This window comes from Sebastes umbrosus, chromosome 3 (genome assembly GCF_015220745.1).
Source record: "Sebastes umbrosus isolate fSebUmb1 chromosome 3, fSebUmb1.pri, whole genome shotgun sequence".
In the NCBI taxonomy this organism is placed as follows: Eukaryota; Metazoa; Chordata; class Actinopteri; order Perciformes; family Sebastidae; genus Sebastes; species Sebastes umbrosus.
The window spans coordinates 28,416,188-28,438,744 of NC_051271.1; the positions used below are offsets into that span (position 1 = coordinate 28,416,188).

Below are 22,557 nucleotides of genomic sequence, written 5' to 3' on the forward strand. Positions count from 1 at the left end.
GCATGGTTATTTGACTGCAGAGTTTTCTAATGCAGAACAAAGATAATGGTTAATGATACCGTTTCTGCAGAAGATTTGGGGAATGTGCTAACTTGCTAAAATAGATTCCCTTATTTAACTGACTATAAGATAAATGACAAAATGACAAGTTAGGCCTTAACAGCAGTTCAGGCAGGTTATACAGTGCCTTATGCAAGTATGGTAGTATGATCACAGCAGAGTATAAACTTCTCTGCTTTCCGCAGCAGATTTAACAAAAAAAACAAAAAAAATCTAGGCTACAGTAAAAGATTGAGGCTTCAACAATGACCGGGTTTAACATCCTTTCCCAGGGAGCCTGCGCTAACCCGTATTTTATGGTTGTTTCCAACCTCATTCCCACTGATGAACACATACACTGTGGAAACTCTCACTGCTGCCCATTGTCACATTACATGGGCACTTTAAATATGTCACTTACTTTGGTCTTTTTTTCCCCTTTTATGAGTTGGAGTATATTTTCACTTTCTATAATAAGTAAAAGGACAAATTAAAATCAAATGAGTAATTCAAATTACATAAAGAAAGTGATAGAAACCTTTAAAAATTGCCATTTTTAGTGACATTAGCAGCACTAACTGGCTACTATTGTCTTTAAGATGGATTAAAAAAAAAAAAATGTACTCCATCCTAATGTGACAAACAGGTCCCTGAACACATCATATCATGTCCAGGATAATCCATTTTTGTAGGGCAGGACTATTTAACTTTCGCTTAACAGCAGCCTCTGCGGCTTCGAGTTATGGGATAATGCTAATTGCTAAACTACTGACTTGTATTTAGCTAACATGCTATGCTATTGTAATAGCAGCACAAGTGGAGACGAGTCACAAAGTCAGCAAACCGAATCAATGATGTCCATTATACAGCAACGTTTACCCAAAGTTAGCTAACATTAGCTACCGTAAGCTACTGGTCATACCAGACCAAGCAGGCTGTATCGGCAAAGTTTCAAAAAACCCTTAAGTGTTTTGAATTGAGGAACAGTGCGTTTCATTACTTATGAATTCAACTTTTCACTTGTAAGAAGAAGACTGTGTAATTTCTTCTGTCAAATCTCACATATAGTCTCCCTTTAAGTGCGCATTTTCACCTGGACTTCAATACATCTCTTCTCTTTGTATGATATTAATGCAGATAAATGCAATAATAGTAATACTCTTATTACTTAGTCAGGTGGTGAACAATCCATTTGAGTGTCATTAGTCACAACAAGCTGTGAATTTTAAGAAGGGAGAAGGGTGATGTTAGGTGTGATTGCTGACTCACCACCCTACACCACCAGAGCTCTTTATTGTGGTGGGACATTAGATTATTCCTTCATTTAGACCATGCCTCACATTTAATTTGCTCCAACACAGGCAGCACGTCTAGGGCAGAGCTGGCACTTGGAACCACCACTTGCTCAGTAGTGGTTTGTGTTTGTGTAGTTAATCTAATGATTGTGTGCGAGGCACCCAGCAAGCTGCTCTGCGGTACATCACCTCCTCATGAAGCCACAGTAAAGCATGAGATTATAGGCAGGGCTCAGATCTCACACGACGATGGTAAAGAGCAGCTACAATCTGTATGTAGTTCAGCTGCAACAACAACAACAGAGCGCAGGGAGGTCCACTTCTGTTCTGGCAAACGCACTATGTAAATTTGTCCACATTTGTTTTTATTCCACGCTGGAAGTCATGTAAGTCAGTAATGAAAAAGAAAGTCAAGTGTGCACTGAGACCAGCTGAGACCTCTACAGTTTAATTTAAAGGGCCAGTGTGTAGGATCTGGCGGAGATGTTGCAGATTGCAACCAATTGAAACTTCTGAGCTACTGTAGAAACATGGCAGCCGCCTCCGCAAAGAGAGGACCCGCTCCCTACGTAGATATAAACGGCTCATTGTAAGATAACAAAAACACAACGATTCTTATTTTCAGGTGACTACACACTACAGACAACATAGTTCTAATTAGGGCTGTCAAAGTTAATCAAATTAATTTCAACGCCACTAATTTCTTAAATGCATTAATGCAACTCGCGATTTATAGGTTGTAGCGGACTCAGTTTTAAAGTTAGAGTGAAGAAACTGCTATCATGTGAAACTAGAAGACCTAAGGAATCTAATGTCATACTAGCTTGTCGGTAAGGAGGCTAAATAACGCTCCAAACTTACACCAAATTTTGGCGAGGAAAAAATGGCATTGACATTTTCAAAGGGGTCCCTTGACCTCTGACCTCAAGATATGTGGATGTAAATGGGTTCTATGGGTACCCACGAGTCTCCCCTTTACAGACATGCCCACTTTATGATAATCATATGCAGTTTGGGGCAAGTCATAGTCAAGTCAGCACACTGACACACTGACAGCTGTTGTTGCCTGTTGGGCTGCAGTTTGCCATGTTATGATTTGAGCATATTTTCTATGCTAAATGCAGGACCTGTGAGGGTTTCTGGACAATATTTGTCATTGTGTTGTGTTGTTAATTGATTTCCAATAATAAATATATATAAACATTTGCATAAAACAAGCATATTTGCCCACTCCCATGTTGATAAGCGTATTAAATACTTGACAAATCTCCCTTTAAGGTACATTTTGAACAGAAATAACAAACAATTAATTACAAATTAATTGCACGTTTTTTATCTGTTCAAAATGTACCTTATGGACAATCATGCGATTAAATATTTTAATCGATTGACAGCCCTATTATCAATATTATATTGCATTTCTTTCTGCCAATAGATCCCCATAAATGTTACACATTTTTTACAAAAAATGACCAGGAATAACAAGAGAAGGGTTTAATATTTCACAACATGATCTGAACACTAGAAAGAGGGAACACAATCTGCAAAAATTGTAAGCTACTATGAGTGAGTCAAACTATATGACCATTTCAAGTTCAATGTAATGTAGCAAATAATAAGAATCACAAGATTTAAAATAATTTCTTCTTCTTGGCATATTTACCTTTACATCGCATTACGTTGACTTAAATTATTACATAATGGTAGGCATAAATAAAAACTATAACATACTATGCTATCATTGTTTTTTTTAATACCCCATTAAAGAGAATAGTGTTTCTCTAACTGATATTCCCTGCTTTATGTCCTGCCCAAAACACTTAAAACACATGCTGTCAAATGCATTTTCATCAACCTTAAGTATGATGCGTTGACATTATAGAACATAAATCCATCACTCCTGATGCTTCTGCTGTACAAATACATCTTTGGAAACACTTTGGAAAGAGATCAGTACCTGCAGAGGTTGTATTTGAATAGCGTGAATGTTAAATTGCCAAGCTCATTGTGAACTACTGATTTTAAAAGAAATGAACACAAAAAGTGAACATGTAATGATGCCTCCTCTGAGGCTGCAGCACTTTAATCCGCCCACTATGCGCCACGTGGCACTGTGTCACCGTCACCCTCAGCCAATGATCTAAACTGTTATACAAACTGGGTTCCTTACAGCAGTAATGGACTGCACTGATGTATTGATATATATATATATATATATAGTACTGGTAGAGATGAATTCCACACAAATACTTAATTAAATGATGTCTGCAGACTTGTTTGACCATGAATGATAACCTTTACTAATATTTATGTACCCAGCAATCTGTTGTATTACTATGTTAACATGTCCACTAACAGCTAGCTAGTGAGGTCAAAAAGTAACAGCACATTTTATTTTGAAGTGGATATAAAATTGAAATAACTAGCAGTAAAACAAATGATAAATGTGCAGCTCTTTTCTCAAGCAGGAGAATAAGACTGGATAATTAGCTGAGGTGAAGGAGACGCAGTGTCACATGGTCTGTGGTTGCAGCTGGGTGAAGCCTCAGAGGAGGCAGCTGCCTCCAGCCGTCACTTAAGTCTCCTGAGCCTGGATGTTTGTGTGTCACGAAGCTGAATTATAAAAGCGGACTCTGAATTAGGAAACGTTTTCCTCTCTCTAGTGAAAAGTCCAAAATCTCAACATTCCAGGAACAAAGAAGAACAGCATGTTGAGACCGACAACCACACATTTTTATTATTTTTTTTAAATCTAAAGCAATTTGAAAGAGTTGTGATAAACCATAATGTTGCAGAATTTTCTCAACTAATAGATGGTGCAATACTTCAACTGGAGCCGAAACATGTCACCAAAACTGGAGTTGAACTTGCCTTCTTCAGCGGAAATATTTCATCTTGACAAATTGAAATGTATTCAGACAAAATGCGATATCTGCTCATTAGTTTCATTAAAGTTTACTGACCCTAGATCTGTCACTGTACAGCCACTTTAAGGGTGCGTCGATCGCATAGCAGTTCCCTGCGAAGTGGACTGCTCAGGATATTCAGTCATGTTCATTAAGATTCTAAACCGTAGGGAGTTAAAATGCCCAGTTCAAAAGGGAACTGTGAACTGTGTAAGGAAGAGCTGAACAACGGCTCTTCACTTCACAAGTTGACAAGCAAGATTACCCATCAGTCATTGCAACATGCACCACCCATCAGTCATTGCATCATGCAATGCAAACGTGAGCATTGGGCTATGCTAGCCGCTAATGTTAGCTGCCGTAAGCTCTCATGCTGCAGCCGGCGTTGTGCTCTGGAGACATCGCTGTTTGCCAAGTATTGCGGAGTTTAGCAATAATGTTATTGATATCTTACTAATAATTCAGGGTTCTCGCAGGAGATATTTAGTATTTTATTTCCCCAGTAGCAGCAACAGGTATCTGAGGTGTTGACCTTAGCCTACCAACGCACAGAGGACATGATGTCTGCGTTGGTGACGTTGCAGGGTGTTACGGATGGAGGAATTTAGTCGAGTAAAGTTCCCTTAACTGACATTCCCTGAACAGGGAGCAGGGAGTAGAGACTACTGTTTGTGTACACTGTGGATCGGAACGCAGCTTAAGACCCAATACTACTCAGTTCAGGAAGTATTCAAATATACTAGCACCAGATGAGATGTATGTTATTCACAATGTCATGAACAGGTCAATTTGTTAAAAGGACCATTTTCTGCCTCCAAAAATGTTGCCTCAATTATTTGACGGTCACGTTACACATGCACAAACAGGACTGCTCTAAAGTCTTTTCCGAAAACAAACCCTTGAATGGTTTTCTAATTTTTTAACTGGCTAGCGAGATGGAAGACTAAATCAGTCTGTCAACATTTGTTTCTTCAGAATGAATGTCAACCGTATTATCATCATCATCAGTTCAGCTTGGACAACAAGACTGCTCTTGTTGAAACTGTGTACTGACAAGCACAAAAATATGTACGCCTGTAGGATTTAACAGATAGACGAGTCATGAAACTGGAAGAACGATAGCAGCAGCTTCTTTGGAGGCTTTTCACTTCTCAGAAAATGTTTAATAAGACAAGCTAACGGGTCGTCAAACAGAGTCAATAAAGTCTTCATATAGAGTAGAGTATAGTATAGCATATATCGTGACTGAATTTAATATTACGAGAGCTTTAACAGAAAACTTTGATTCCCTCACATTTACAGGTGGATTAACTTGGGTCATCTTTAAAAACATAAAGAAAAACATATAAAAACAAACAAGTTTTTAGATCTATTCAGGTGGGTTAGACAAATGGTGAGACCTGGTACTTCACTACAGACTGTGGTTACAATGTTAAGAAATATGAAAGAAAACCCAGGCGAGTCAGTTGTGTTATCCCCGGCCATGGCACAGAGGCAACAGTCCCTGCATGGGATATAAACGTGAGGGAACAATAGTAGGACACTCATCTGATGTAACACTGCAGGCAAATGGACAGTGGATGATGAGACGTTGACTAACAGTTGGTGAAGGACTGTGGCCGAAAGAAGGAAACAAATTGGTGGGAATCCATTTCTGGGAAGCGCGGTGGTAGGAAGGAGTGGCCAGTTGACAAAAACAGAGCAGGAGAAGAAACAGAGAAGACTTTAGCCTCTGCTGAATCAAGGAATCTTAAAAAACAAAACAAAAATAAAACAGTACTTTTCTGTCCAGTCAGTTTCCCTCCCAAGCATCTTCCTTCTGTTTGGCTGCCAGGCGCTTTTGATCTTAAAGATAAATCACAGAGACACGGTTCAACATACCAATCAGCCAAAGCCCTTAAATAAACAAGACGTAGGTTGATTTGTTGCTCTAAAACTGTATCACTGTCTTCGCCCCATGCAGGGAAGTGAAAAGCTGAGGCATCTCTAGATCTCGCATCTCTAGATACGACCATACGTGGCATCCGTTCCAAGGACACAATGTACAGAACATGATGCACTGACATTCATTGTGTGTGTTGTGATCTTACATAAAGAGCACAGTAGTGCATCCATGCTAAGAACAAAGGAGTTTTTTTTAGTTTTCTATACTCAAAGCCCTGACTGGCTCTTTAGTGGACAGCCATTTGTGGTTTTCTGTGCCTATATACTTATGTTCCATCTGTGAAAGGAAATGACTGCTGTGCTGATTATAGACCTGTTGTGATCTGCACAGCACTGGACAGAGAGCAACTTCTCTTGGCATCAATTTCCATTTTCTTCACTAAGGTAGAAAAACAGCTCCCACTTGTGGTGGAAGCCCTGTGATGCAAAGACTAGGACAGTCAGACAAAGACTGTTATGTGTATTTTAGGGCTGTCAATCGCTTAAAATATTTAATTGCAAATTAATCACACATTTTTCTGTTCACAATATACCTTAAAAAGGGAGATTTGTCAAGTATTTAATACTCGTCTCACATGGGGGTGGGCAAATATGTTTGCTTTATGCAAATGTATATATTTATTATTGTAAATCAATTAACACAAAACAATGACACATTTTGTCGTGAAACCCTCACAGGCACTGCATTTAGCATAAAGAAATATGCTCAAATCATAACATGGCAAACTCAAAACTTAGTGGACGTTTGGAGCGTTATTTAACCTCTTCACAACAAGTTAGTATGGCATGGATGGTACCAAATGGATTCCTTAGGTTTCCTAGTTTCATATAATGCCAGTATCTTCACTGTAGTTTTAAAAATGAGACCGCTACAACCTAAATATAGCAATTTGCATTAATTTGTAGTGTTTTTTAATATTTACTTATTCAGGGTAGGTTGACTGTTCTTTCTTACTGACACCCTGCTTGACACTCACATATATTAAACCCATTTTTCACAATAGCGACAGCCCACTAAAGGTGACAATCTGCAGTATTTCAGTCAAAACTTCTATGTTACTAATAGACAGAACAGGCCCTTCAAAAGAAGACATACTGCTGCTGACCCGCAGAACATTTTCCCATAACAAACCTCATTCATAAGCTGAAAATAACATCTCTGTTGCACCTTTGGCCTCCTGGAGCTTCCTCTTCTCTGCCTCACGCTGCTCCTTCGTCACATTGCTCTTTACACCGAGGGCACCAATCACAAGCTTGTGAGCCAGTGCTGCACTCGTCTGAGGTCTCTCTTTAGCAGGCAGGAGGTAATCTGTGGATGGGAAGAAACAAATAATAATGAGGGATAAACATATTAGTCTCTAAATATATGAGCTACAGAAGACAAACTGACAAAGAACTGGAGAGGCATGCGGCTGTGTTTGTACCTGAGCTGCTACGAGCTTGGGCCTTTATGGCAGCGGAGGATTTGGACAGAGGACGCAACTTCATCAGAGGATGTTTGGACCTTAAAGCTTCACGAGCTGAAAATGGAGAAGAAACAAGTTACACAGGTCTACGTGTTCTTTCATATTTTTTGGAGACAAGTCAAAAGGCTCATTTGTAAGATGACGTCAAAAAGAGATTCAAATGTGTTTCCTCTTACAACTTACAATATCATATAATAGATCAGCAGATAAAGAAACAGTGTGTAGGATCCGGCTGTATCTAGCGGTGAAATTGCAGATTCCAACTTCTCCCATATGCCAAGCATGTAGGAGATCTACGGTGGCTGACGCGAAAACGCGAATGGCCCTTGCTAGAGCCAGTTGTTGTAAGAGTAGAGTGCCTAGAGAGTGTGTCTATGTGGGAATTGAGTGGTGAAGAGCGAGAGAGCGGTGGTGACGGCAGCAAGTAACGATATCGACTCCAGCCCAAGCAGGAAAAGTTAACAGTGTTTGGTTTGTCTGTTCTGGGCTACTGTAGAAACATCGGGACTATGTGAAGAGAAACTAATTTTGGCCGCTTGTATCCACGATATCATTCTTTCGGTCACTACCCAAAGCTCATGACCATAGATGAGGGTTGGAACGTAGATGGACCGGTAAATCGAGAGTTTTGCCTTCCGGCTCAGCTCCCTTTTCCCCACAATGGTCTGGTACAGCGCCCGCATAACTGCTGACGCTGCACCGAACCGTCTGTCCATCTCCCGCTCCATTTTACCCTCACTCTTGAACTCCCTCGCTTGGGGGAGTGATTCACTCCCAACCGCACAATCGCAATCCACCGTTTTCCGGCAGAGAACCATGGCCTCAGACTTGGAGGTACTGACTCTCATCCCGACCGCAAACCGCCCCAGTGCATGCTGAAGGGAATTAATATTAATAATGTCATGTTTTCGCATCAGGGTCTACTCATGTGGCACTGACCCTCTTTATTAAACAAATTTCTTCCCACTGTGGCAGGGAAAGCAACAACAACGATATTTACTGCAGTAGATAATGTATTGTATATTCCCTCCTTCAACTGCCTTTTATGTGACGCAGCACTTCACTAACCTGCTACGGGGCTTGAGAAGAGGCCCAGGGCGTGTGTGTCATCAATCCATTTGATGTCAAAACCTCTCTGTCTGAAAAACACAGTGAGTAAATATTCACACAACAGCAGTGCAGAAACCGTTACAAAAACCAAAGGAAGATAAAGAGTCTTGTGGCTCTCAGATGAAATACATCTACTAAAGTGCTTTAGTCACGATTCTAATGTTCTTAAAATGCAGCAAGGGCTAGCAGTGGTACATTGAATTATACATACTGGTAGCACTGAAATAACTTGAGAAGGTCCTCGGTCTTAAACTCTGCAGGGAACTCGTAGATCTCTACAATGTGGGCAAGTTCGTCCTCTGTGAGGTCGATGTCATCTTCGTCATCTCCATCCATGTTGTAGTAATCAAACCTGGGCTCCTGCATTGACTTCTTCTTTCTACCTTCCTTTATAGCCAGTTGGAGAGGTAAGAAGTGAGAACAGATGAGAACAGTTGGGAGAAGAGGGAAATGACAAGCTTTTCTGCTATATTGTAAGTGTATTACACAGGGTTCCTACACATTTTCCATTTCAGAATTTCATACTTTTCCAGACTCAAATTTCCATTCTTCCCGGTTGATTTTTCACACCATATTTGACTTTGTGACACGGGGTGCAAAGGATGCTGTGACAAGACTACAGTGCTTTTGCCCTTGCATATGGCCTACAATCGCCGCATCCCCCATGGTGGATTTGTTGAACGCTTTCACACAAAGTTTGCATCCAGCTATCTTTTCCCATTTGGAATTGTTAACCAACCAGGCTTTCTCTATTTGGGATTGTCAAGCCAGCCCTTTGAAATCTTGTATTTACCCATTGTGCCCTTTCAGTCTACAGTCCTACGTTAGACGACGTTCCACTATCAAACATCTTGTACTTGGGGCAGAACTGTTTTGCAGGCTGTGACATACAGGCAAAGAGGCAGCTCTGCTTATAAGTGTACATCCAGTCGCACGCCATACTTCTTGACTTGCTTTCAATGACACCAAGCTTGCATTGGCCTGCGCCATCTCATATAGTGGTAAACATTTTGGCTGCACTGCCTGCTCCGAACGCCATGAAAACCCTTCACACTCTACTCTATGCTAGTATGATCAATTTATTTTTAGAAATTCAGAATTTTATATTTTAGAAAACAGAATAGTCTGGAAGCAGAAGTGTTTTCCATACTCTTTTTTTCACACTTATCCAGACCTGAAATTACTAAAATCAAATTCCATACTGCGTAGTAGGGCTGTCCTGAATACCACTTTTTGAGCTTTGAAGCTTCAGTCAGAAATATTCAAAAGGTATTCAAAGCTTCGCAAAGCTGCGCGGCGTGGCGACCGACATATTACTCTGTCTGTCTCCATCTCCCCCGTTTCAGTGCCCGGGACATTGCTTCTGCCGCACTACTGTACATACATGTACCTCTACACATATCAAACAGCAATATCAGTCTGAGAATAACTACTAATAATTAATAATGTTGTGGGATTATTCCTTATTTCATGGGCTGTTTGGGGATTTATACATTATTATTTTTTTATAAAAAAACAAAGCATTCGAATAGTGATTTTGGAGGTTGAATACCATGGCAACGGTCGAAGCATTCGGGTCAGCCCTACTGCGTAGGAACCATGATTACAAGAACACTTATTATTAGACTGCATAAGTTTTACTTAGGTGTACAAATAAACTGGCAAATGAGTGTGTGTGTGAATTTTGGGGAAGACAATCACCCAGACCAATCTCTCACCTCTTCAAGGGCGGGTTCCAGACAGTCTCCATCATCATTGAACAAGGTGTCCCAACTCTCCTCTTCCTCGTCCTCCTCCTCCTCTTCCTGAGCAGCTGTTGCTTCCAGCCTTGAGGCAACATTGGCCTCCCCATCGGTTGGGTCAGGCTGCCCATTATTAACCTGCACATCTGCATCCTGCAACCGCTCTTCCTTCACATCAGGATCACCATTCTGTACCTCACCTCCATCAGCAGCTCCCTTGTCTGCTGCTGCTCCAGCCTTGTCCTTCTTGTTCCTGGCGTTCTTCCTCGCCTTGTCCGTGTAGCGAGGCCTGGGTCTCGGCTTTACTTCTCCCTGAGTCTGAGCTTTGTCTTTGGGGCCCTGGAGTCGTTGCTTGGGGACGTACACAGCCTGAGTTGGCTTCTTTGACTGAGGTTCAGGTGCTGCGGGTGGTGTTGGCTGGGCTGGAGCACCGTCTTCTTTTGGCTGGTCCAACTCCATCATTAGATTACGTTTCAAAACACACCTGGGTACACAACATGGTACAAAAAGACACTAAGATATGATATCACTATGAGTTACATGACTCTCTACCTGTGTAATTTGAATTCTACTGATGGAAACATACGAGTAAATGATAGATATCTGGTTAAGATAGTGTTAATAGCTAGTAAGAAAGCTATCACAAGGAAATGGGGTAGTGGATCCCCCTACACAGGAGCAGTGGGTGGGGGTAGTAGAGGAGATATACATAATGGAAGAAGCTGTCGTTTAAGACTGCAAGAAACACAGATGGAAGACAAATAGGAGAAATGGACATTATTCAAAAACCAAGACGGCAGAAAGGATAACTGATTGAGTTGGAAATGACATGAGATTGTATAGAATAATGGAGGAGTAACTCCCAAACCAAATGAGTCCTGTTTGTATTGTTCCCTTTGTTTGCTTGTGGGTGAGACTTTGTACCAGCCCATATGTTGTTGATATGTGTATAACCTTGAAAAACATCAATAAAACCTAAAGTGGAAAAGCACACACCTGGATCAGAGGAGAGGAAAGGAAGCAGGAGGAAATGCAATGCAGTGAAAACACGTTATATAATGTATGACATCTTTCTTAAAGGATTTCCAAACGAACCTTTAACGAGTTTAATGATAATATGAATCACGTTTTATATTCTTACTACTTGAACTAGTTAATTCCTGCAGGAAAAACAGGAAGAAAACGGACTAAACGCGTTTAACCCACCGCATTGCTGTTAGCGAGTTAGCTTGTTAGCTTAGCAATTTAGCTACCTAACTAAACCTACACTCACTGAGGTTGTAATAATCATATCTATTGAGACACAAACACACAGTTGATACTAACATACATTACAATGCAGATACGTTCATGTATGATCAGTAAAAACACCCCTAAACAGAGTTATATATGTAATAATTGTCGTCCTTTCGGCTTACCGGGGTTTGGTTTGTTTAGCTAGCTACGGATTTTTCGTCGCACTACTGACGCAAACGTAGGACGATGCAAAGCACTCTGGGAGATGGTGTTCTTTTATGCCGCTGCGGCTTCAACACCCTTTGTTTACCGTCGAATTTTTATTTTTCATCAGAGTATTTATTGTCTTTATAGGTCAGAATTTCAACCCCGACAGTAATTTATAGTGTGCTGTCGCTTGAATGTATTATTTCTTCGCCGTCGCAGTGAGGTATTTGTATAACAGCGAACTACAAAATCACGGAGCAGAGACTTCCGCCTCTCACAGCAGCACAGATCAGCCATTGGTTAATATTCTTATTATGCACACAGCTCTTCGCTGATTGGCTGATCTTCAAAGCGTTACACAAGCTTGTTTTGTAAATTTTAAAATGCATAAATTGTGTAAGGTGGAGAATCTTTGCCAAATGATATAATAAACGGCGCTCAGTGCACTCCTATCGCTGCAGCCAAGTCAGATCATCTCCCTCTCTGTGCACTGATAAAGCAGGTAAGTCGGTTTTTGCCACCCAGATATCAAGAATAGTCATCAGTGCTGCAGGATTATATAGTGCATGACAATTTATTTTTAACAATTAACCAAGAAATCATCAGTAATACAGAACATGGCACCAATGACCATGAGTGTTAATATCAGTGTTCTGATACTCTGCTGCAGTTGCAAAAATGTTGATTTTATGGTATGCAAGAATTTAGAAATTATTCATTTTCAAATGTAGGATTACTTTCTGAAAATGTGTAAAAAACATGATGGTGTTCACTGGTGGATTTGCAGAGAAACACCTCCTACTTAAACCTGCAGTAGGCAGAATATGTTTGGCATCATTGGGCAAAAAAATCCATAATAACCTTTCAGCATATTGTAATTCAAGTGTTCTGAAAGAAAACTAGACTCCTGCACCTCCTCATGGCTCTGTTTACAGGCTAGCCTGTGAAGGGAGACTTTGGCCAATCACAGGTCATTTTAGAGAGGGAGAGCGTTCCTATTGGCTGTTCATTCAACAGAGGCAGCTGTCAATCACTCGTGAACTCCGATCAAACGGTCAAACTAGGCAGCGCTGATCAAATATGAATCAATATTCTGTTACTGTAATGTCTATTTCTCATTTCATATTTGATCAGCGCTGCCTAGTTTGACCGTTTGATCGGAGACCGCGAGTGATTGACAGCTGCTCAGAAACAGTAAACTCCAGCTCGGCTCTGATTGGTTGTTTTCCTCCGATCTGAGAAATCTTGCAGATGCCATTAGGAGCACCGGAGGACACAGAGGCACAGATTACCTGTCTCATGCACTACTGTCAGGATATAGTGACCATTTTATAAAAATAACCTTCTTTTAATCATAATTGCTCCATTTCTACCCACTGCAGCTTTACATCCATCTTTTATTGTATCTTTCAACTGTTTTTAACTGTTTTTGGAGACTGTAAACTTCTTTTTATTTACTTAATTTTTATTTGCTTTGATGATTACTTTGAATTCTTTCAAATCATTTTGGCTTTTTACACTTTGATGTGTAAAAATTGATGTATAAAATTGGTGGAGTTCCCCTGTAAATGCATGTGCACAGTATCTCTATACATTATATTTGCTCATCCTTATTATATCTGTCCTGCTTTATACAAAAAACGTGTGCATCATTAATTGAAATGCATAACCCAGCCCTGCTCTGTGTTCCACCAGGTTGTGCAGCGATGTGGGGTTCAGGTGTGTTTCTCCTCCTGATCGGACTCTGGCATCAGTCCCGCGCCCAGAGCTCTGAGCCCATGCTTCAGGTTGTAACACAGACGATGCTCCCCCCTGACAGTCTGCACAACCCCACACAGCTCAACTACGGAATGGCTGTGACAGACGTGGATGGTGACGGCGACCTGGAAGTGGTTGTGGCAGGGTGAGTGTGTAGCTGTTTCATATGTCCATTGCACTGCATAGAAATTCTTATACGGGCAAAACAAACGTGTGTGATGTTCTCCCTCAGGTACGATGGGCCCAACCTGGTGCTGAAGTACGATCGCACTCAAAACAGGCTGATAAACATTGCTATCGATGACAGCAACTCTCCGTACTACGCTCTGAGAGACCGAGCAGGAAACGCTATTGGAGTTACCGCCTGTGATGTGGATGGAGATGGACGTGAGGAGATCTACTTCCTCAACACAAACAATGCCTACTCTGGTAAATAGTGCATTCTTAAGAGAGGTCCTCAACATTTTTTCAGGTAGCTGAATGATTTTTTCTTATGATAACTGACTTTCTTTTTTTTTAATGCAGGACGGGCAACTTATTCAGACAAGCTGTTCAAGTTTCGGAATGGCCGCTTTGAAGATCTTCTGGGGGACGAGCTCAATGTGCGTCGTGGTGTCGCTAATCGCATGGCAGGACGTTCAGTTGCATGTGTTGACAGAAAGGTCAGTAAACCCTTTTTATAAAGTCCCACTATCTGACCTCTATTTCCCTTTTTTTTCTACCAATTTCTCAAAGACCTTGCTCTCACTCTCTTGGTTGCTGTTGCTCTGCAGGGAACAGGCCGCTACTCCATCTACGTGGCCAACTACGCCAGCGGCAACGTCGGTCCCCACGCTCTCCTAGAAATGGACGAGGCTGCAAGTGATGTCGCCAACGGCATCATCGCTCTGTCTGACGTGGCTGCAGAGGCCGGCGTCAACAAGTTCACAGGTCAGGAGGAGTCTGCAAAATTACACTTGAGGAAGTTGGCAACCTATGGATGTATAAAGAGAACTGGATACAGTGCTAGAGGCGGGCTCCCGTTCATTCCTATGAGAGTTCCTCAGTGGCGCGTGAATCCAAAATGGCTCGACTGCTGAGTGATAAAGTACCCGGATCATCCGGCGATCTTCCGCATCCATTGGGCCCATAGAGCAGGCGCAGTAGCGTTTCCTTTAACCCCGCCTCATTCACATGAACGGAGGAAGGGAAAACTTTGGATTTTGCTATTAGTGCATTTTACAACTTTTCTTATTCAGTATTTGGCTTTACTTATGCCGCAATCCATTGTACTTTGAACTCGGAAAAAAATGACCTGTTATAGAAAAGTACAATGGAACGGCCATTCAAGTTGAGATTCCAAGTTGGACACTCATATAGCCCGGGTTCGCCATCATAACACACCTGGTGGCGCACACAGTGAATTACCGTTTCATCATTTTTTACTTTATGTAGTGTTTTATGAAGTGTGTTGTGAAACGTGCTGTAACAACATTGTAGCTACCATTTCCATTTCCATTCACTTGATTTCTGATAGAAGTTTGTGAGAATGCGGTACTTATCTACTCCTCCCGTCTCTTTAACAGGGTTCCCGCTGTCATAAATTAGATAAATTAGATTTTCAGAAATATTTCCCCACAGGATTCTCTAGTTGTTAATGTAAAGATTGTTACTTTATACATGTTTCTCTTCGCTAATGGCGCTGTTTTAATTGACATAGGTCCTCTGTAGATGCTTGTGAAGCTCAGACACTTACATATATACACACATACAAACATCAGTTTGCTGCGGGCGTCCATGTTTTCCTAAGCAGATGCACTGGGATGCATTTAGATTGGAAGTCGGAATTATCAACTTCCGACTTGCAATGAATTGCAGCATTAGCTCCACCCGAAAGGCCAAACTCGAGGCTTCATGCTTCAAAACGGCAGTCCACAAACCAATCGGAGACGTCACAGTGACTTCTTCCACTTCTTTTATACAGTCCATGGGTTGGAGAGGTGAAGTCTGTGATGTTTTTAAAGTGTGCTGAATCAGTTGAAGCGTTCACGGTTTGCTCATTGTGCAGGTGGGCGCGGTGTGGTCGTCGGACCAATCCTGAGCCAGTCGAGGTCAGACGTTTTCTGTGACAACGAGAACGGACCCAACTTCCTGTTCAAGAACAATGGAGATGGGACTTTTGCTGATATGGCGAGACAGGCTGGTGAGTATGAAACAGGAAGGGAAGAAGCAGGTGTAGTAAGAAGTGGACTTTTGTTTCTGACTAAATAAAAAAAATAATTGCAAAATTGATGACATTCCCATCAGCCTCAGCTGTACATTGTGTATACTGCTAATTAGCAAATGTTCTAAGACTAAGACGGTGACCAAGGTAATTGCACCAAAAAGTATAGAAGCAAAGAGATGAAACTTCTGTGTTTTTTTTTTTTTACAACACCCGCTGCTGCCATTTTGAACTGAAAGCGCAAATTATGTTTATAATACAACAGATAACAATAGAATAGAAATCATTTTGTTTTACTTTTGTACTTTGCACTTTGTAGGCCGACTTTTTACTGGAATCAGGTAGTGTCTTTCAGTCCAAAATGGCGGAAGCGTAGCTTTGCTGCTGGGCGCTGATGTTGCAATGGAACAAACAATTGAATTTCACTTCTTGGCAATATATGTTCTTTGACTGTACTGCTAGAGTGACTTTTTAGAAACTACCATTAGGAGACATCAATGTAGTGAATTTTCAAATCCTAAACAAAGGGGCTTTAAAAGGAATTAATATCCAAGTATAGCATGTTATTTTTCCAGCACTAGCAGCGCTAAGGCTTTCAACATTGTGTCAACTTCTGAAGGTGTGGAGGACCGGTACCAGCATGGCAGAGGAGTAGCGCTAGCCGACTTCAATGGCGACGGAAAGACAGACATCGTCTATGGCAACTGGAACGGCCCACACCGACTTTACCTGCAGGGCAGCGACTCTAAATTCCGGGTAAGGAAGGAGAACGGGACAGTGGCGGGAAAAGATGATGCGAGTTTGATAAAGCGAGACTTGACAGTGTTCTCTTGTGCAGGACATAGCCACGGGAGGATTCGCAGCTCCCTCACCTATTCGCACGGTCATCGCTGCCGACTTTGACAACGACAAGGAGCTGGAAGTGTTTTTCAACAACATTGCTTATAGAGGCAACGCCCCTAACAGGCTGTTCAGGTAGCATTTCAATTATTATGTTAATCCAAAGTCTAATAGGAAGCATCAAACTGTTAAAAAATAACAATTATTGTTTACATTATTAGTGTGTGTTTGTTTGCAGGGTGTCAAGAAGAGCTGATGCAGACCCTTTGATCCAGGAGCTTAATGCGGGAGATGCTGCAGAGCCGCAGGGGCGAGGAACAGGTACACATTTTCCATCAGTTTTTTTCTCTTTAGATTAAGGCTGTCAATCGATTAAAATATTGAATCATGATTAACCGCATGATTGTCCATAGTATCACACATTTTTTTATCTGTTCAAAATGTACCTTAAATTGAGATTTGTTAAGTATTTAATACTCTTATCAACATGGGAGTGGGCAAATATGCTTGCTTAATGCAACTTTATGTATATATTTATTAATGGAAATCAATTAACAATACAAAACAATGACAAATATTGTCCAGAAACCCTCACAGGTACTGCATCTAGCATAAAAAAATATGCTCATATCATAACATGGCAAACTGCAGCCCAACAGGCAACAACAGCTGTCAGTGTGTCAGTGTGCTGACTTGACTATGACTTGCTCCAAACTGCATGTGATTATCATAAAGTGGGCATGTCAGTAACGGGGAGACGCGTGGGTACCCATAGAACCCAATATCATTCACATTTCATATCTTGAGGTCAGAGGTCTAGGGACCCTGTTGAAACTGACCATGACAGTTTCTCCTCGCCAACATTTAGTGTAAGTTTAGAGCGTTATATAGCCTCCCCCGTTAGGCTAAATGACGCATGTTTGGTACCAATGGATTCCCTAGTTGCATATGCCAGTGACTTCACTCTAGTTTTAAAACGGACCAACCAAAAAATCGCAAGTTGCATTAATGCGTTAAAAAAATTAGTAGCAGATTTGCGTTGATTATGATGCGTTATTATTGCGTTAACTTTGAGAGCCCTACTTTAAATATTATAACCTCGGACGCCCATGTACTAAGGCTGAGTCCTTACCGCAGCAGCCCAGGTTCGAGTCCAATCCCTCTTCTGCATGTCAACTCCTCTCTCTCTCTCACCCCCGCCCTTTCCTGTCTTCAGCTGCACTGCTGCATTATAACCTGAACTGAATATGTGACACCTCTGATTCCTCTCTGTTTGGATGAGATTTACAGAGACACAGCTGTCAGATAAACACCCCAGTGAAGTTGTTATGTAGGCCAGTGCAGTGAAAGCTCTGTTTGTTTTGGACAGGTGGCACCGTGACAGACTTTGATGGGGACGGACAGCTGGACCTGCTGCTGGCACATGGAGAGAGCGCCCAGCAGCCAATCTCTATCTTCAAGGTCACACAGGTGTGTAAGTGTATTTGTGTGTGTGTTTGTTTCTAGTAACTGAGCCCTAAAGATCCACAACCTGAACTGTCAAACGTCATCAGGGCTCGTCCAACAACTGGCTGCGGGTCATCCCTCGCACCCAGTTTGGCTCTTTTGCTCGGGGAGCCAAGGTGACAGCCTTCACCAGTCAGAGTGGAGCACACACACGCATCATTGACGGAGGCTCGGGGTACCTGTGTGAGATGGAGCCTGTCGCACACTTTGGTTTAGGTAACTTCCTTTTACACTTTGTAATCCATCTCAGTTATTTTTATTGCATGTAATTAACATAGACTGTATATAAGAAGTGGACGCAGTCATCGTTATGTCACCCATTGGTTTGTGGACTGACGTTTTGAAGCCTCGAGTTCGGTATTTTGGTCATCGCCATCTTGGTTTTTTGCAACCAGAAGTGACACAAGAGGGTGGAGCTAAGTGAATAATAAGACATTTTCAGGCCATCAAAATGGTTATAATTAACATTTATGAACTGAAAACACACTTTGAAAGGGTTAAAGTTCTCAGACGAAAACAAAGAGAACTCCCAGACAGACAACGCTGTGGTAGCAACCTGTCAATCACAAGGTAGCCACGCCCTAAAGCATACTCTTTTTTATGGTGTATTTGACTCTAAATGGGACCATAATTTACTAAATGAACATCATGCTGTATTGAAGAAGACTTGAAACTAGCGATTGAGACCATAAACTCATGTTTACAATGTTTACTGAGGTAATAAATCAAGTGAGAAGTAGGGTCATTTTCTTCTTTTTTTTTCAAGACTTCTATACAATCAGACTTCTTTTAGCAACCAGAGGAGTCGCCCCCTGCTGGCTATTAGAAAGAATGCAAGGTTAAGGCACTTGCGCATCGGTTTCACTTCTCAGACCTGGAGGTAGCCAACCTCCAGTTGGTATTAAACCCAATCTACACATTATTTTTATTAGTACAGGCTGATATAAAGGAATAGTTGAGATTTTGACGTCATTTGGAGCCAGAGTCTGTGCAGTAGTGATCGGGTGGTGGAACTGCAGTATCGAGGTCACTCGCCCGAACCAATCGCGAGCCGAGCACGGCCACAGCTTGTCACCGAGAGAAATTTATTTGACGTGTATTTAACTTTTTAGTTTGTCCCATGTCCTATCCACTAACATGGAGGGGGCGGGCTTTGTGACCTATACTGCAGCCAGCCACCAGGGGGCGATCAAGATATTTTGGCTTCATCTTTGGGGAGCTGTCATGTCGTCCATCTTTATATTCAGTCTATGGTTGTAACCTTTTGAAAGGTTTATTTTCCTCTTGTGTGATGCTCAGCGATTTTTTTTTCTACTCATGACTTCCAGGAACCGATGTGGTGACGGTTCTGGAGGTCTCCTGGCCAGACAGCAGCTCCATCATTCGACCCCTTCAGCCTGGTGAAATGAACTCGGTGGTGGAAGTAGCCTATCCTGAACAAGGGGAAACGTCTCCACTTGCCAATGACACGCAGGTACGCAGAACGGATCCACGGCATGAATTATGAACACGGGTAACGTTCCAGGCAGTCTGTGATAGTGGCCTAAAAAACACCACAGTCCGTCTATTGTCCTTTTTCTTTTTTGGCTGACACACAAATTTTAATCCTTTCACTGTCTGCATATTCTAAATGAATCAACATAGTTGTTTTGAATACCAATGAATTTCTTTCTTCTTCTTGTTCAGTGTGGTAATGGCTTTGCTGTCAAGAATGGCCGCTGTGCAGGTAACAATTTAATCAGTTCTTTAAATGAAGTGCCTTAAAGATGTTTAAAATCAAATATTTTTGCTTTTTTAAGTCAATTTTTCTTTAATATTTCTACAGGTCTGTGAGGATAATCACGTGAAATGCAATCAGAAATGACTGGAAAATACAATAATGTCACAGAAAACATAGATTAAAATACATGTCTTTTTGTACTTTAAGACAGGGTCCTTGCTGTTTTCTTTACCCTATGAGTAATTTCATTATGTCTTATTTTTCTATTGAACTGTTAGCTGCTAGATTATGCTTGTTTTTTTGTGTGTCATGGCAAACTCCCTAAATAAACTGCTATGAATAAATATGGTCAGATTGTCATTTCGTAGGTGCTTTGAGGCGCTCTGCATTTAGTCTCACATACACAACCTTGTCACTCCATAAACATTGACCGACAGCAGCAGCGAATGCAAACTAGTTCTGCCTGCATATTTGAAGACGCGCTGAGTTTTCACTGAGACCTACAGCCATCTGAAAATGAACAAACAAGACATAAACCCTGGCTGACACAGACTAGCATGGATAATCACAAAGGTCTAGCTTTCTATATAAAGGAAAGACATTCCTTTATTCTCCTGTGTTTGCACCTCTCTTCTGCCTTTTTCGCATCTTCCTTCCATGTGCCTGCCATCTCTGTCAGTTCGAACCATTTGTACTTTATAATCTGATGACTGCCTCTCCTTGTTTTCCTCCACCTCTCCCCCATTCTGTCCCTCCCTCCATTCATGCAGCCTTGGCTCCATTTTACGATGGCGTCCGCTCCACCTCTGTCTCCACGCTTGAAGCCTCCTGTTTTAAGACCCTTTTGTGTGTCATGGTGCTCTGTGCACTGGCAGATCTCGGGGGACGGTAGTCTTGAGGGTAACAACGATACAGTGAGACAGCCTGGACTAGGCGTTCGCTACAAGACTTGACTTCCTGTGACATGCAGTAGCAGTGAGTCTTTATCAGAATGCACATACTGCAGTCTGGATACTTCCTGTTGGCTCTGGTGAGCTGAGTGCATGCGGTGGTCCCTCCATGTTGTGAGTGAAGACTGAAATACAGGGGGTCAGTTTCGTGCCCTTTACCCAGCTGAAAGTGCTGCAGTGTCATATATCCAGTCAAGCATGCATGCAAACATGAGGGAATTTTCCTGACCAAAGCTTGTTACAACATGAAATTAGCAAGGTTTTTTAAACTGACAATTATCTGATGTTTTTTGTGCATGCAACACGTTAAAATCAGTATCATTAATATGTACTAGAGGCCTTTTCCACAGCGCACAGGTGTTACTAATAAAACTAACGACAAGCAAATCATGACAATGAGCCAACATGCACAATACCAGGACACTGAAACTGAAGCATTTTATTATTACTACAAGTGCTATTGTGACATAAAACAAATACCCTTGTTCCTTTTTTCCAGTAAATATGTCCATATAGGCAATGGTTTAATGAAATCCTGCCCAGCCAAGATGACAAAAAGGGTTGCTTATTTACACATCCAGCAGTCACCAAGCACTATTATCATTCATTTGGAGTTGTGTTTCTGACTCCAATATTTACTCTTCTTTTAGCTCCGTTTTTGGTCCCCTCCAACTCCTGTCAAAAATATCTGTCTCTTAGCCACTGAATGCTCCACAATGTTCGCCAGCTCGTTGCTAACGTTGTGTATCTGCTGTTTGGTGCTAGACAAGTAGCACACAGTGGGATTAACAGAGTTCTTACACTAAAAACAGCTGCTGACACAGATTAGAGCGATAAGACTGAAACAAATCAGTAAAGCTGCGTAAAACCAAAAGCTAAAAGATGCTAAAAGCTATGAAGGGAACTGCAGTGTGATCCATTATTAATATAAAAATGTTGATTAGGGCTGCTTTAAAGGTGCTAAATGCAAGATTAGGAGCATTTCTATTGCCTCCGCACGGCTCTCAACATGGCGACAGCCGAGGCGGCGGCTCGTAACTAACGGTGCTAACAACGCTAACAGTGAAAACAATGGCAAAACTGTGGACAGTGCTAACAGTGTTTATCTGGGGGGAAACTGAGAGGTGGGTGCTAAACTTCCGCGACAGCGCCGTTGGTCGGGACGGCGTTATCAACTGTAACTCTTGTATAAGAGCAGTGCAGAGCGGGTACAGTGAGCTAGCCAGTGGGGCACGCTCACACGTGCTAACATGCACTAAAAGCAAGCACGGCCAGCCCGGCTATGTCAACAAAGCAAGGAGAAGCTCGGATTACAACACACACAGAGGGAAAGCGACTTCATTCTCTGCTCAGGTAGACATTAATCCTCTATACCTTTACATAGTAAATAGTTGTTTGATGTTATTTCAATGCTTTGGATATCATATAGAGCACCTTTAATAATGACTGCTTTCCATTTAGGAGTTCCAGTTACAAAGCCTTGCTACTGTGCTTGCAGGGTTACAGTCACGGGTTACTGGCACACCTGAATGGAACAAGGCCATTATTAATGTGATTGTAAACACCTGTGCTTTTCCTGCTGTGACAAGTCAACATGTCTGCCATAATATAAGGTCTATTTTGTAGATTTGCAAT

The 22,557-nt window shown here is 41.7% G+C and overlaps 2 protein-coding genes across 4 annotated transcripts; one reads left to right on the forward strand and one right to left on the reverse strand.

Moving 5' to 3' along the window:
- Nucleotides 1-2,813: 2,813 nt before the first annotated feature.
- Nucleotides 2,814-12,067, reverse strand: r3hcc1l (R3H domain and coiled-coil containing 1-like). Of its 2 annotated transcripts, none has more exons than XM_037764328.1 (7): nt 11,921-12,067; nt 10,479-10,986; nt 8,972-9,159; nt 8,719-8,789; nt 7,609-7,704; nt 7,353-7,493; nt 2,814-6,085 (listed from the first exon to the last, which is right to left on the reverse strand). In XM_037764328.1, the coding sequence occupies exons 2-7, from the start codon at nt 10,962-10,964 to the stop codon at nt 6,033-6,035; spliced, it is 1,035 nt and encodes a 344-aa protein (XP_037620256.1). In that variant the 5' UTR covers nt 10,965-10,986; nt 11,921-12,067; the 3' UTR covers nt 2,814-6,032. The 2 variants fall into 2 exon arrangements, with proteins under 2 accessions (XP_037620256.1, XP_037620257.1); XM_037764329.1 differs by having other exon boundaries at nt 7,317-7,493.
- A 232-nt stretch (nt 12,068-12,299) lies between these two features.
- On the forward strand, nt 12,300-21,885 carry crtac1a (cartilage acidic protein 1a). Of its 2 annotated transcripts, none has more exons than XM_037764326.1 (14): nt 12,300-12,447; nt 13,641-13,848; nt 13,936-14,132; nt 14,229-14,365; nt 14,477-14,633; nt 15,751-15,885; nt 16,526-16,662; nt 16,745-16,881; nt 16,985-17,067; nt 18,116-18,216; nt 18,300-18,468; nt 19,581-19,726; nt 19,939-19,978; nt 20,743-21,885. In XM_037764326.1, exons 2-14 carry the CDS (start codon nt 13,652-13,654, stop codon nt 20,862-20,864), a joined length of 1,758 nt encoding a protein of 585 aa, XP_037620254.1. In that variant the 5' UTR covers nt 12,300-12,447; nt 13,641-13,651; the 3' UTR covers nt 20,865-21,885. The 2 variants fall into 2 exon arrangements, with proteins under 2 accessions (XP_037620254.1, XP_037620255.1); XM_037764327.1 differs by lacking the exon at nt 20,743-21,885 and adding an exon at nt 20,078-20,313 and having other exon boundaries at nt 12,301-12,447.
- The last annotated feature ends 672 nt before the right edge of the window (nt 21,886-22,557 follow it).